The following is a 15,766-nucleotide window of genomic DNA, read 5'->3' on the forward strand; positions in this document are numbered from 1 at the left end:
CATGCCACCTGCAATATTTTACAGTACACAGTAAGTTTACTAAGACAGTGCCATACACTGTTTATCTAAGAGACTACCAGTAATACCTAACAATACTCTGATCCTGGGAACTATAGATAATGTTTTACCAAAAATGGAGAAGAGTGAAATTGGGAACGTAATACTTGCATGATGCTTTAAAGCTCTCAAAGTTTTTATCTAACCTTTCTTCTTAGGTGAATAGGGATAGGCCAGGATTGTGCATTTAGTGGACAGTATTGCCCCAAGACTTTAGTGGCATATGAGAAGGTCTAGGTGAGAGTAGGGCCAATAGCATAGATATGTCAGAAACATCAGCTCCATAGAAGCAGGCTAAGAGCAGAACTGAAGCTGCCAAGAAAGGGTAAGTATTAGCAAATAGGAACAGTCAACATAGTAAGGAATGGTTCTTGGTGTAAACATGGTATCATGAAACCCAAGTCAAGAAGGAGCACAGAACACTTCCCAACTTCTTTGATGAGGCCAACATTACCCTGATACCCAAACCAGATAAAGACATCATAAGAGAACTACACAACAAAATGCCTTATGAATATCGACTCAAGAGCCCACAACAACAGGACGCCTGAGTTGTTCAGTCAATTAAGCATCTGCCTTCAGCTCAGGTCATGTTCCCAGGGTCCTGGGATCGAGTCCCGCATCGGGCTCCTTGCTCAGCGGGGAGAGCCAGCTTCTCTCTCTGCCTGCCGCCGCCCCCCTCTGAATGAATAGCGCTATTCATAATAGCTGAAAAGCTCATCAACTAATAGAGAGCTTGTGCTCTCCCTCTCTCTCTGACAAATAAATAAATAAAAGCTTTAAAAAAAAAAAAAAGAGCCCACAACAAAATATAAACAAACCAAATCTAGCAACATATATAAAAATAATTATATACCATGACCAAGTGAGATTTAACCCAGGAATGAGGCTGCTTTGACACAGGAATATCAATCAATGTTATACATGATATTAATAGGCTAAAAGATAAGACCACATGATTATCTCAATAGATACTGAAAAAGTACTTGACAAATCCAACATCTTTTCATGGTAAAAACACACAGCAAATTAGGACTAGAAGGGAGTGTCTTCAACGCTGAACATCTTGTAACACTGAAAACTATGAAGCATCATTTTTAAAAAATCAAACCTTAAATAGAAAGATGTCCCATTTCATGGATTGAAAGACTTAATGTTGGTAAGATGGCAGCATTGCACAAAATGGTAAATTCAATGAAATGTCTACCCAAATTCCAACTGCATTTTCTTTTGCAGAAATCGACAAACTGGTCTTAAAATTTGTATGAAAATAATCTTGGAAAATCAGTCTTGAAAAAAAAGAACAACTTTGGAAGACTAACCATGTCCAATTTCAAAATTTACCTCAAAGCTATAAAACCTAGATAGTGTGGTACTAGGATTAAACTGTACACATATAAATCAATGGAATGGAAGTAAGAATTCAGAAATAAACCTTTACATTTATGGTCAGTTGATTTTCACAAGGGTGCCAAGACAATCCAATGAAGAAAGAAAAATCTTTTCAACAAATAATGTTGGGGCAACTGTACATCCACATGCAAGAGAATGAAATTAGACTCCATACACAACAATTAGCTCAAAATGGATCATAGATCTAAATATAAGAGCTAAATCTATAAAGCTCTTAGAAGAAAACATGAGTAAATATTTGAGACCTTAAGTTAGTTAAAGCCTTCTTAGATATAACAGCAAACACATACAATGGCTAAAGAAATATTAAATTGGACTTAATCAAAATTTAAACTTTTGTGCCTTAAGGACATAATCAAGAAGGTGAAAAAACAGTCCACAGATTTGGGAGAAAATATTTACAAATCATATATTTGATAGGACACTTGTATTCTAGAATAAATAGAAATCTTACAACTCAACAATAAAAAGACAACACAACTTTAAAATAGGCAAAGTATTTGAAAAGACATTTCTCCGAAGAAGATCGACAAGTGGTCTATGAACACCTGAAAAGACACTCAACTTCTTAGTCATTAGGGAAATTGCAAAGCTAGACCACAATGAGATACACACACTGGGATGACTAAAATGAAGAAGACAGATACAATGTTTGGTGAGGATGAGGAGATAGTACAACTTCCGGTGCTGGTGAAATTACTAAATGGTGTAGTCACTTTGAAAAACAGGTTGAAAATTTCTCAAAATATTAAACGTAGAACTACCATGTAATCTAGCACATATAACCTGGATACATACCCAAGAGAATCTAAAACACATTCACACAAGAACTTGTACCAATGTTCAGATGTTCCTAGTAGCGCTATTCATAATAGCTGAAAAGCTCATCAACTAATAGAAAGTGTGTTATATCTCTACAATGGAATATTATTCAGCTATGAAAAGGAATGAAGTATTGATGTATGTTACCATATGGGTGAACCTTGAAAACTTTATGGTAAATTTAGGACAGAAGCCAGACACAAAAGCCACATACTGTATGATTCTCTTCCTACTAAATGTGCAGAATAGGCAAATCTGTAGAGATGAAAGTAGATTAGTAGTCACCAGGGACTAGAGGTGGGGGAAAGTGGAATGATTGCTCATGAGTATGGTGTTTCCTTTTGGGTAATGAGAATATTCTGGAACTAGACAGAGGTGGTGGTTCCATAACATTGTGAATATAATGAATGCTACTGAACTGTACACTTTATAGGTTGAATTTTATCATACGTGAAGTATATCTTAAAGTTATTAACCAAAAAAGGAAGAGGAAGGAGCCCAAGGTTAAGTGTTGAAGATATATTGAACATTGAGTCAGGTTTACATGACTCTCGGCGAAATCGTTCTAACAGCTCCACATTTGAAATATGGGAATCTGAAAATCAAAGAGATTAAATGTCTAAAAAAGCATCGCTAACAAAGTACAAGTTATAATTCATACCTAGATTTTCCGATTATGGTATATGCTTTTTCTGTAGGAGTAGCAACAAAAACTAGGATTCTTGTTTTCGCTTTTTCTTAAAGATAATAATGTGAGCTTATTGATCACAAAACTTTAATTTAGGGGTCTGCATATTAAAACCCTCTTCAAATTTCACATGTTTTTCTCTGTTTTTAAGTCCATGCTGCTCTTTTGTTTTCCTTGTTTAACATAAATAGTCCACCTAGTGCAGAAAGAAATTTGTGAGACATACATTTAAAAGTTACTATATAAAATTTAAACTATATAGTTCAGGGTTGGGAGTTGTACAATTAAGGTAGAAAATAAACACACCAAATCCTAGGCTGTTGTGGCTGAGTTTCCTGGCGGCCAAAGCACAAAAGTAAATAGGGTGGGGATTTGAGTCTATTTGATAAGGGAAAAAAAGAATATCGGTGTTGCCAAGCAGATTTTCCTTCATTCTAAGTAAAAATTATGACACAGATCTTTCTACAACCGCGCTGGAGAGTAGAAAAATCCTTGCTCGAGAGGTCAGGAAGCTGGGCATCTGGTTCCAGCTCTGCCAGTCTTTAGCTGTGTGGCTGTGGTGTGATAATTCATCAACTTGCTGAGCCTGTTTCCTCATCTTCCAAATATGAATGTGGGTCACATTAATATACTTTCTTATCTTTTCAATGTTAATTTGGTGGAGTATTTGAAGATTAAGTAAAGCTTTCCAGAAAGGAAATAAAAAAGAGGTAAAATATTGCTTCATTAAATGGGAAGATTTTTGTTTTTCTCCAAAATTCAAACACGTGCTATTTTGATGTTAGGAGAAATGTCTGTTTGTGGCACCAGACAGCCCTTTTGGCCAACAAAAACTCAAGTGCAACATTACCAGTGAAATCTGCTTGGTCTTGTTATTTACATATCCCCATAAGAGCAAGAAAACTGTTTCAATAATTTATGTAAGCTTAAGTACCAGATAGTTAACTGATACCATTTCAGTGTTAATAAAAGAAATCTCTACTGTAACATAGACCTGGTTAATGATCAACATAAAACAGATGGAGGCCTGTTTTGGTGGTCACTTCAAAAGTTTATTTATGGTTGCATTATAATATCTCACTAGAACTGTATATTTGAAACATTTTAGATATAAAAACAGAGTTTTCGGGGTACCTGGGTGGCTCAGTCAATTAAGCATCTGCCTTCGGCTCAGGTCACGATCTCAGGGTCCCGGGATGGAGCCCTGTGTTGGGCTCCCTGATCAGCAGGGAGTCTGCTTCTCCCTCCACCTCTCCCCTCATCACACCCCCCCCTCATGCTTGCCTGCTCGCTCTCTCTCAAATAAATAAAAATCTTTAAAAAATTAAAAAAATAAAACAGAGTTTTATATACTACTGCCCTTGCCTGGGGTACATCCATAGGACTATCTTGTTGGTGAATCTGCGTCCTTCTGATAGAGAAAGACTAACTTCTTTATAATAAGATCCTTCTGATAGAGAAAAACTAACTTCTTTATGTAAAATTCTGCCCTAGGGCAGTGTTATGGTGAGACTCCAGTGTCTGCACTTAAGTAAAGTCCTCACAGGGTTGACTGTGTTCCCCAAACTCCTTCCTTCCTTTCTTACCCTTCACCCTTTCAAGCATCTGTTGATACACCTGCTCCAAGAGGGGCATGCCTAAGATTGTATCTGTATTCTTGAGTATACGTATTCTTTGAGTCCTCAAACTGAGGACAGGGCCTGTCTTAAATTCAGATTAAAATGCTGCTGGAGGGGAGGAGGGTGGAGGGAGGGGGTAGCTGGGTGATGGACATTAAGGAGGCCATGTACGATGTAATGAGCACTGCGCATATTATATAAGACTGATGAATCACAGACCTGTGCCTCTAAAACAAAAAACACATCGTGTGTTAATTAATTGAACTAAAATAAAAATTTTTTAAAAATTGAGATTAAAATAATAACCTAGTAAATTTAAGGTTCAAATGATCCATCCAGCTACAACACCTGGCATAAAACATAATTTAAACCCTGATGTTTTCTGAAGAAATTCTGTGACAGGTTCATCTGAATATTTCAGTACTGTTATGTGTCTTCTATTCAGTGTCCAGCGTAATGCAGAAATCCACACTTGTTTCAACCTATATTATGAATTGATTTTATGGGGTAAAGTCTTTGCAAGGCATATGGTGTTCCCCCAAAGTAACTATTTTGAATAGATACCGTATATCGAAAATGGATCTCTTTTGTTAACAAACAAGCCCCTGTCAGCTTGTAATCTAAATTCATCATAAGTTTGACAATAAAACCAATCACCCCTAATGCCATTAATGGTTCATTTTTTTCCTGTTTTATCTTTAAGCTTTTTGTTTTGCAGCTTCTGAACTTACTTGCTAAAATATGGTGAATCAAAAAAAGAGCAGAAAGATAAGCCTGCAGCAGTTTTGAGTATTTTAGTGGTCTAGCAAGTGATGAAGAACAACACTTGGTAGCCGCTGCTGTATTTAAGTAAAAACCGTGATATACTATCCAGCCACAGACCCACCCCAAAACAGCTCATTCAGAAACCTATTATCTGTAACTAGTAGGAGCTTTTCTTTATTAACATAAAACAATAATCAGAACTACACTTTGGACATAGTCTGTTCGTGTGAAAAAAAGAAAGTGCCAAAATCTAGTTGAATATATGCTTAAGATTGAGCTTGCTGACCTATTTTAGCAAATGTATTACTCTTGATTTACACATTTTGTGAAAATGGACTTATTTTTATTGAATCCAGATTTGAAGTGAAGTAGTATAATGCCTTAGTCACAGCTTCTGGAAAGGTTGACAACTGCTAATCTTACAATTTCAATCTGTTACCAAAAGTAGTTTTCCATAGGAAACCATAGGCGGCAGGGAAAGAGAAACTTCCCGCTGGTGAATCTGCCTTGGGACGCAGCTTCTGGGGATTAGATAGGCGGTGTATCTAAATAGCACCTTTTCCCCAATTAATATCCTAGGAAAGACATTGATGGGGTTTGATAGCAGCTAGACAGAATCTGTTATCATACGGCAAGATAAATACAAAGATTGCGGCTTCTGAGAGCCATCTACTGGCTGAGAAAAAGCCTGCAAAAAAAAAGAAAAAAGTGCAAATGTGGGGGGCTTGTCCAAGTGAACAGAAGCTCTGGGACCAAGATTTATGTAATGCCTGCTTAACTGAAAGTCTCACCAACTTCTTTTTTGGCTTCTGGCCTTGATATTTCATTTCCAACATGGTGTTTGATTTACTAACAAGGAAGTGGTTCGTTCTTACCTGTATTCTGTGGCAGAAACTAATTCACAATTCCAGTAAGTAATACGTACTGCCCTATCCAAAATAATTTGAAAATAAACTTCCGAGAACAGTACAAAGTATATATTTAAAACTGAATGTTCCCCCTTCCCTTAAGGTAACTCTGTCAACACAGCCCACTGAAAATCATTTTCGGTGCCATGGTGAATAAACTGGAATGGTAGGTAAGGAGCTAGTTCTGTGGCCGCGGTGAAGGGAGACCTAATCGCATACCACTGCCAGACTCAGCCTTCTAAAAACTTTTCCCTGGCAATAAATATTTTTTTCACGACAACTTAGGAAAGTGTTTTCTTAGGTAGATTAATAGTAATTATACTGAATACCTCAACTGGCAGTATTTATAAAGCAGTTTGCCTTAAAATTCACAAGAGAGGGGTGCCTGGGTGGCTCAGTCATTAAGTGACTGCCTTCGGCTCAGGTCATGGTCCCAGGGTCCTGGGATCGAGCCCCGCATCGGGCTCCCTGCTCAGTGGGAAGCCTGCTTCTCCCTCTCCCACTCCCCCTGTAAAATCTTTAAAAAAAAAAGTTCTCAAGAGAAAAGCATACGCCTTATTATAGCAGACTCCATGAAAGAATGCTTTTATGTGCTATTTTTTTTTTCTATGATTGGACGAGGGGGAAACTTTAAATGATACAGATTATGTTGTTGCATTGTCCTGTTTTATCCTATGCTGGTTGCTCTTAGCCGTATCTGAGTCCATAGAAAGTAAGAACTAAGATTGGGTCCTAGAGTCAGCCACTTGGGTTTGAATCCTGGCCTTAACTTCTGTGCCTCCGTTTCCCCATCTCTAAGTGAGGGACACTAATCATACTGATCTCACAGAGTTGCTTTGAAGCTTAAAGCATTTAGAGCGGAGCCTGGCACATGGTCAGCCTTCTGTAAATGTCAGCTGTCGTGTTATCCACAGCCTGCTCCCTAGAGGTCTGTTGAGATTGAATGTGTGAACGCGCTCAAGCACCTTCTCTTCCATTGTTCTCTGTTCCTGTTTTAAAATTTGGGATATGCGTGTCCTCTCTTTCTCTTTTCAGCCTTAGAAGAATGTCCTGGCTTTTTTTTTTTTTTATTAAACACCTATAGAAACTTCAATTTCAGTGAAGGGCATCTCATCACACTAAGGTCACACGTGACAAATGGTCTTCTATTACCTGCTGATTACAGTTAACCTTAATTTCTTTCACGGCAGCCATGCGGTGCCTTCTATTTAAATAGAGCTGTTCCTGGATGTGACTTCTCGAGCCTCTCTGGGTTTAATTCTGATTTAACTTGCCATTCCAAGTGGGACTGTTGTGCAACTGAAGTCGTGATTCGCTCATTTGTTCTCTCTAGATCTGATTGTTACAACGTAGTGCCTGTGAGGCCCCCTCCGGCGCTCATTCCCTCCTCCAAATGCTCTAACCTTCTGGGGAAGGGAGTGGGCCTGTAGTCATTGTTCTTCTGAGCTGTGCAGATGCCCTTTGGTACGTTCTCTGGGGACACACTGGCAACCGTTAGGCCTCTGCCATATTCATCGTACCAGCTCATTACGAAGGATTATCGGAAGAATCCGACGCAGGCGTCCGTGGCATTTCCACCTTCAGAACAAGACCGGCTTTTGAAACACAGAACCAGCTTGCATGTGTCTGGGGATACCTGAAGGTCCTTCTGAACAAGGGGGCCTTGCTCAGAAAGCACAGGGCAGAATGGAAGTACCCGAAGAGGAGCGCTAGTGGTTCTGTTACCAGACGCCCACACGTGGGAGCCCTGGAGCGGAACAGGACAGGAGGAGACTGCTGAGAGTAAGATCACTGTTCACCATGCCCTGCTCAACAAATGCTTGCTGGGACCAAAGGGGAGATGTTTATTCATTCGCCGTATCCTGTACACATTCAGAGGGATCTCAGTGGCCTTCCACGGAGAATTTTAATTGTAAGCAGTGCTTTAGAATGCTGCCCTCTTGAATTTAGGGCAAAGAACGGAGACACTTACGTACTCGTGGTTTTAATGGTTACCCAGACTCTCTGATATTCAGTAGCCACTTTGTATATAGTATTTCAAGTATGAAGCTTAGGGAAATGAGAGTAAGAGTGAAGAATTGAGTGACCATTGTCTGAAGACTTGCAGTAAAAGAATCCTGGTAAGGACTAATTAACCAGTGGAGGATTGATTGATTGATTGATTATATTAAGTTAAAATTAGGAATAATTTTACATATTTACAATTACCATTTACAATTTACAATAATTTGACATTACACTCATCTGTTCATTCATTCATTCATCCATTCATTCATTCAGTTTGGCAAACGTTTCTTGAAGGCCCACAGTGTTCTAGGCTCTAGAGATAACTTGTCACATTTCCTGCCATGGCCTTGGGTTGACCAAACCCCGACCTTTGGTTGTCTTCCCCGTCTAGTGCCTGCCATCTGTGGGTTCACGCGTGGACCCCAGCATAGCAGCAGTCCCGCATGGAGTTGGAGTGTGTTCTCCTCTTTCTGTGTTCTTTGAGTTCTTTTGCTCTTTTGCTCCCTGTCTACCTCAGTGCACTTCTTCTTACCTTTCCACAAAGAGAACAAATAAGTGGTTCGGAAAGGCATAGCCTCGCCAAAGTTTCTTCAGCATCTTCTGAGGATGCCTCTGCCATTTTAAAAGGGGAGCTAGGGAAAAATTTTACCCGTTGGATATCATTTCCAAGCTAGCTCTGCTGGGCACAGCTATTCATTGTACATACCTTTTTAAATTTTTTTTTTTAATTTTTATTGCATAGATACCTTTAGGGGGTGGTTCTTCATAATGTCCTAAAATATTTTACTTTAAAATGAAGGAAATCAATGTGTGAAGTTTTGTAGCATGAAGGCCGTGCACCTAACATGTCTTTTTTTGGTGTAAATTCAGGAGTCTCGGTGAAGTAATATCATGCCATTCTGTGGCCTTTGCCTTCCTTAACCACCTGCCAAATGGTTCCATGGTTGTTGGACTGTAGCGCAGCATCACTTCATTGGTCCCTTAAAGACCTGCTTAGTAGTTACTTGGTTTTAAGTTCAGATTTATTTTTTACTTTTCTCTGTATATACACATACACAGCAAGATAAATAGCTAAAATAAACTGCAGGCAACACAATGTATGTGTGTGATTATGCGTAGTTACATTTACACTTATTAGTGCATAGAAAGTACTGTATAACACAAACCGTTCTGATTATAGACTTTAAGTTATAATTTGAAGGAAACATACCATATCATTTTCTCTTGAGTTAAAAGCTGTCAAACATATCACGACACAGAAACCTCTATTTTTGAGGTCCCCAAGTGCCAAGATCCATATTTATTTTCATGACTAGATATTCAAGAAATGAATTACTGTTGGCCTCTCATCACACGCGTACAGTTTGGTTCACAAGAAACCCACCCTATGCTAGAGCATACCTTGGCAAGAATGACCAAAGCCAATAGGCCAGCACTATTTTGACTTTTTCACAATAGGCTCCAGTCGCCGCAACTGAGTCAGTTACGTGGAAAACCACAAATCCACATTGATTCATAGGAAGCTGGAAAAAGTGGCTTAGCCATCCCATATTTTCTTTCATTCTACTAATAAAGATCTTGCATAAAACTCTTCAAAGGCACAAGTAGATAAACACCACTTATATTTCGTCTTAGCTAATAATAGAAAGCTTTGGCTGCTGAATCTGTTATTTGTACAAGTGAGAAGATACACTGAAAACTTAAAAGGCACATATGTAGAAGGAAACATTAAGGAAAAAAAGTTTACTGGAGCGATGTTATAGTGAAGTATTAGAAATCATCTAAATGTTGATCGCTTAGGAAATAGACTTTAAAACTCTGGCATGAATATTCACTGGACTACTACCATGTTTCATCTAAGTCGTGCATCAACCACTGGCCCCCAAAACAACCCACTGTTTTGTGAATAAGGTTTTATTAGAACATTAGCCATACTCCCTTGTTTACATATTGTCTGTAGCTACTTTCATGCTACAAGGGCAGAGTTGATTTGTTACAACATAGACTGCATGACTCTCAAAGTCAAAACAAAATATTGGCTATTTAGCCATTTACAGAAAAAGTTTACCAACCCCTGATCTAAGTTAAAACATCACATACTGTAAAATGCACTATTACTGGACGTACTACTAATACAGAAAAAATTTATGCCAGTTAAACTATGACAAGCCTTCAGTTGTAAGAAGTATCTTACATTTTAGAGACATCAAAATATGAAAAAAATCATCTTAGAATGGATGAGTTGTGGATATAGCACTTCAAGTAAATAAACAACAGTGTTGACATCAACACGGATAATCTCACATGCTTAATGTTGAGTAAGCAAAAGGCAAGTGTAGAGCAATTTGCAAAATGATGTGAACGATATGATGATATTTATATGTCTCTTAAAGAACAAAACAGTATTATGAGTTTCTATGACTGTGGGTATGTGTAGGTAAGGATAATTTGAAAGAATTGGAAGAATTTAAAGAAAACCGCCGACAGGTTTTCCCTGGGAGGAAGAGGAAGGAAGACAAGGGCGGGCTTTTACCTTTACCTGTAATCTGCTTAAGTGAAGCTTAAATGCCACTTTCTTCAAAGAACTCTTGCTCAGAGTCATTCAGTTTTTTTAACAAAAAGAGGTAATTTACTAATAAAAAATATTTTTGAAAAGCATCAAAACATGAAGAAGCTGGAAGAAAATATGTCCATATAAACAGTGGTAAATTCTTTACAGTAGAAATATGGATGATTCCTTTTGCGTTGTATTTGTTATAATAGTAAAGAACTTCATGGGTAACTGAAAACGATTAGTCATGTTCTTCATTTCTACCTCAATCAAAAGAGATTAAGGTTTGAAGAAGTACATGTTAATCAATTACCTGACGTTACAAACTAATCCTGTTTTTCTACTGTGGCATTGGGATTAAACAACGAGCAAGTCAGGGCCAAATTTCATAGTTAAAACTTTTTCTCATAATGGTGGTACAGCTAATCTTTAAATACAATGTACTTGATTTCTCACCACGAAAACCCACCAACTGGAAAAGTTAAATGTCAGGTGCATTTTACCGAACAGAAATAGCTTGTCATGAGTCATGTTATTGATGTACTGATATCATTTCTTTCAGCCTGACCTCACTTGTTTTGAAATATACCTTGTGATTTTACTCGATTTTATATGCTGTCACGTGCAGTTCAGACCCCCGTGTTACTTATTAAATGCATTCATTTTGTCTGTCTCTAGCAGAGCTTCCAAAAATAATCTCTGTGTCATTCAGAAGGGTTCCAGATTATTTCTTTCGATGAGGAGGATCTACTCACCTACCACTGATTTTATTTAGTTTTTGTTTCTGTCTTGTTGTTTTAAGCATGTCTTTCTCTCTGGGGGAGTGTTTTACCACAAAGAGGCCAAGCTGCCTGCCTTCGAGATTAAGAAATAAAGTGTGTCCGGGAAAGTGATGGTGGGAAATGTGGCCATGGGGCCTTGAGTCTCTAGGAAGCGACAGCCTCTGAGTCTGAGGTCTCGTGGCCCTAGAACCAAAACAGAGCGCTGTGATGCTCACTGTTTAACTCCACTTTTTTTTTTTCCAGCTCAATTTCACCGTTTAGTATTGAGAGCACAAGGCGCCAGAGACGGTCTGAATCCCCAGACTCCAGAAAACGGCGTATCCACAGATGTGATTTTGAGGGATGCAACAAAGTATACACAAAAAGTTCTCACCTGAAGGCTCACCGAAGGACACATACAGGTACAGTGTCCCAGGGCTTCTCACTTGGGGTGGGGAGGGGGGAGGTTCAGTGAAGGTCCCAAAGGGGCCACTGCTTAACTCCGGGGTCCTGAGTGCACTGGAATGGTGTTTTATACTTGCTCATTATACAGCCATCTGAAGTTTACTCCCTGTCTGTCTGAGGGGAATGCATGCCCCTCTCTCAGCTGAAAAAGGCTTAAGTCTTAGTGAACCTTAGCAACCAATGAAGTACGTCTTCTAGGTCTTAAGGACACTTACGATGGTAGGACACAGTGATCCAGCCTTTTTTATAATCAGTGTTGCCACTTAACCATTGTCTGGTTTCTCAGATTCTAAAATGCCCACAAAGCACACTGAAGAACAAGCTGAACAAAATTATTTTATCCTCTTAAAGTTAGCATTTTAAGCACCACTCAAATCCTGTTTTTCCCCCTCGGTCTCTTCCCCCAAACAACCAAACAAATAAACGAAAAAAAATAAATAAATAAAACTGACATATATATAGCACTGTAAGGAGTGTAAAAAAATATTTTCATATGATTCCATTTGATTTTCACTGGCATTTTATAGAGAGAGAGAGGATTTTTAATATTCAGTTTACAGAGAAAGAAATGGAGATCACACATGATTTACTCACTCTGTCACCATCCAGACTACCCCAACCCATCCATCCACCCCTCTGTCCATCCATATACCCATCCATGTACTCATCTACCCACTCATCCATCCAGCCAGCCACCCAGGAAATAACCTAGTGACTCTTTACTTAGCCCCCTACCCACTCCTTCCATCCTATGCCTTGTGGTGTTCCTTAGCCGGCATCCCCGGCTTCCTTGGCTTCTGGGTCCTGTTGGGAGCCACCAGTGGGAGGCTCTGGGAAGAGACTGAAGGTGGGAAGAGGGCCCCACAATTACACTACCTTTTCTAGGAAAAGCGACTGGAGTGTGTGAAGCTCAAGGAAGCAGGTAGAAGAGGCAAATTCATTCGTACACATTCTGGTCATTCCTGGTAGCGATGTGCCACAGGTTCAGCAGGCTGAGTCCAGTGACTGTCCTTGACAGGAATCCGATGTCAACCCCTACCTCTACCTGGAAACTTCAAGTGTAACAGACTCCCGTTGGGCTATGTGAATTGTACTGCCATCTCAAATATCTTAAAATAACCACACTGTGAACACCATTTCCTGGCCAAGGTAGCAAAATCATGTACGCCAGCCTTCATTGCCATCTACTTAGGCATGTTAGTAGAAGGTTCGCAGCTGCTTTGCAGAGACGGTGCCGTGACTCCACACATTAAGACGGGGCATCGTTTGTGCGTGTCTGTGATGAGGTTCTGGTGCAGGAAGCTGGTCTGGAGTCAAAAAACACTGCAGAACCTGGAGTTTACTTTTGCTCATCTAACATATAACAGACTTCGAATACTTCTAATAAGTCAACACGTTTTACAAACTGCCTCTTCATCTTTCATCCCTGCTCCCAGTCCTTTTCCTTTTTCTACTTAATTCCAGATTCTTGCCTCTCCATTGATTCTGAGCTTCCCCAGCAGAGGTTTTCATCTATCTCTTCGGCACTATTTTTGAATCAATTTCTTTACCATTTAGGCAAAGAATGAGTATAAAAACATGAGAGTCAAAGAAGCATGTTCCATCCTGTCAGTAGATAATGAACACAGATCACAGTCGTAAGTATGATCAGGTCATATTACTCAATTTTAGCGGGAGCATTTCTGTTTAAAAAAAAAAAAAAGAGGACGCTTTCTTCGGTAAATCATCATGTATTTTGAGTTATTCCTTGAACTTTCTGAAATACATATTGGCCTCATTGGCACAGAGACACCTTTATTCCATTTATCCCAGTGATGAACAGTGGATGAGAGGAAAAGGTTTAATTAGGAACTAGTAAAGGATCTAACCCCATGGCATTAAGGGATTGGATCTTATAGGTTAGTTAACATATACTGTGAAAGTAGGGCAGACGTGATATATGCGTTATAACTCAAAGCAATATGAACTTTGAATGTTGAAGCAGAATTAATTAGCTTGGGTTACTAATAAGATGAAATCATAGACTCATAGGGTCCGCACGGACCTTACATGCCACAGAGTCTACTTTGTTTGCTAACTTCGGGAGTCCCTTGGGTGTCATCCCTCACAAAGAACAAGTCACGACGATGCAGTTTCCTGCACACGTACACATCTTCGGTTTTATTTGATCCTCGCAACACCCGTGGCTGCAGGTGTCATTATGCCCTTTGTGCAACGGTGGCTCCTGGTCAAGTATTGTTCCCACGGCAGTGAGCTTGTTCTTCTGCAACACAAGCTGGGTGAAGTTTCTGAGGGCAGAGTCCTCATCTCGTCAGTACTGAATTGCCTCGTATGGCATTGTTTGGTTCCCAGTACCTTCTGGTTGAATGGAATAGCTCCAACGATCCATGCAACCAAAGCTCTTATGTTCACTCCCTGGCCCCGGTGCCCCTCACAACCCGATCATTAACTGCTGGCATCTTCATTTCTCCAAATCACATACCCTCAGTTCTCTTAGCCATGTTTTTCTAGATATATTCCAACATGTCACTCTGTCTTCTCAAGTTTTCACACCACAAATTGAAGGAAGAGGTCTTGTTAGTGGGCATCTCTTAAAATGTGAAAATGGTATTAAGTCCTTTAGCAGTTGACTCTGTTAAGTCCTCTAAATCAAAGATAGCTGAGATCTACATCTAGTCCATCCCTTGTACCTAGAACTGATTCCTTTTAAACCCCAACATGCAATGTTGTGTTGGTAGTTGGACCTGTCCGTCCAGGGACGGCTCCCTCAGGAGTAGTGCGTTTCCTCTCATTGGACATGTTTCACTGCAGGCCGGATGATCTCGTGGGGGACATGCAGGACAGAATCGGAATTCTGAGGGCTGCGAATGCCCTTTCAAGTCTGGGAAATAATTATTCTACATCCATTTTATTGACTTGGACCTGTTCTTCTAATAAGTTGAAATGACTTTGAAACCTCTCCCCGCCCACCTTGCTTTTAGTATTTTAGCTCTCTCCTTCAGCTTCTCCATTTTTGCCAGGTATTAAGTAAGACAGGCTTAAGGAAAAAGCTCTGAGATGTGATCCCAGAGACTTCCATTCAAGTGGGTCTTAATTCATTAACCAGTAACTAAAAATCTACCTAACTGTCCTACCTCCAGTCCCTCTTTCTTGATCTCACAGCTACATCAACAAATTCCTTGTGAAATTCCTACTCCAGACCAAGACATGCCAAATCCATTCATCCACTTAGCAGAGGGATATTTACTCTGTAAGACATAGCCTCCTAAATTATCAAGTAATAGTCCTTTTAAAAAGAAAGAATGAAATTTGTTTCAAAGTGAGCCCTTACGTGTTTCTGATTTATAATCCTATGCAAGATTTCTCAATTTTGTGTTCAAAATGAAATCAACACTAGTTGTAGAGGGATTCAGGTTGGCTTGCTTTGCTTTTAGTAAGTATCTTAGCCATACCTTTGCTTCAGGCATTTTGAGTAAGTTATTTGTGTGTGACCAGTAACAATGAATGTAGAGCTTGGGATTATAACAGATGACTTATGAGGAGTACTCACGCCATGGGAGGTGAGCAAGTAGCAATAAGAAATTCCCCATGATAAAGTCACGTTAATTTTACCTTGAACACTTGATCTTTTGTGCTTTATTAGTACATGATCAGTCATCTATTTAGAACCTGCACAGTAAATTAAACACGTTTGGAGAAGTGCAAAAGAG

The 15,766-nt window shown here is 39.4% G+C and overlaps 1 protein-coding gene across 6 annotated transcripts in view; it reads left to right on the top strand.

Annotated features, from left to right (window-relative positions):
• Window positions 1-15,766, top strand: part of KLF12 (KLF transcription factor 12) — a 522,975-nt gene that overhangs the window by 391,979 nt on the left and 115,230 nt on the right. For all 6 annotated transcript variants that reach the window (XR_010409973.1, XM_064585999.1, XM_064586001.1 and 3 more), the window contains one exon: window positions 11,856-12,013. Coding sequence is in view for 5 of the 6 variants with exons in the window: in XM_064585999.1 (XP_064442069.1) it covers window positions 11,856-12,013 (158 nt within the window). In the remaining variant the exon portion in view is untranslated. The remainder of the gene's footprint in view (window positions 1-11,855; window positions 12,014-15,766) is intronic.

This window comes from Mirounga angustirostris, unplaced genomic scaffold, assembly GCF_029215605.1.
Source record: "Mirounga angustirostris isolate CCGP_5_RB_7025 unplaced genomic scaffold, mMirAng1.0.hap1 SCAF_3, whole genome shotgun sequence".
NCBI classification, from domain to species: domain Eukaryota; kingdom Metazoa; phylum Chordata; class Mammalia; order Carnivora; family Phocidae; genus Mirounga; species Mirounga angustirostris.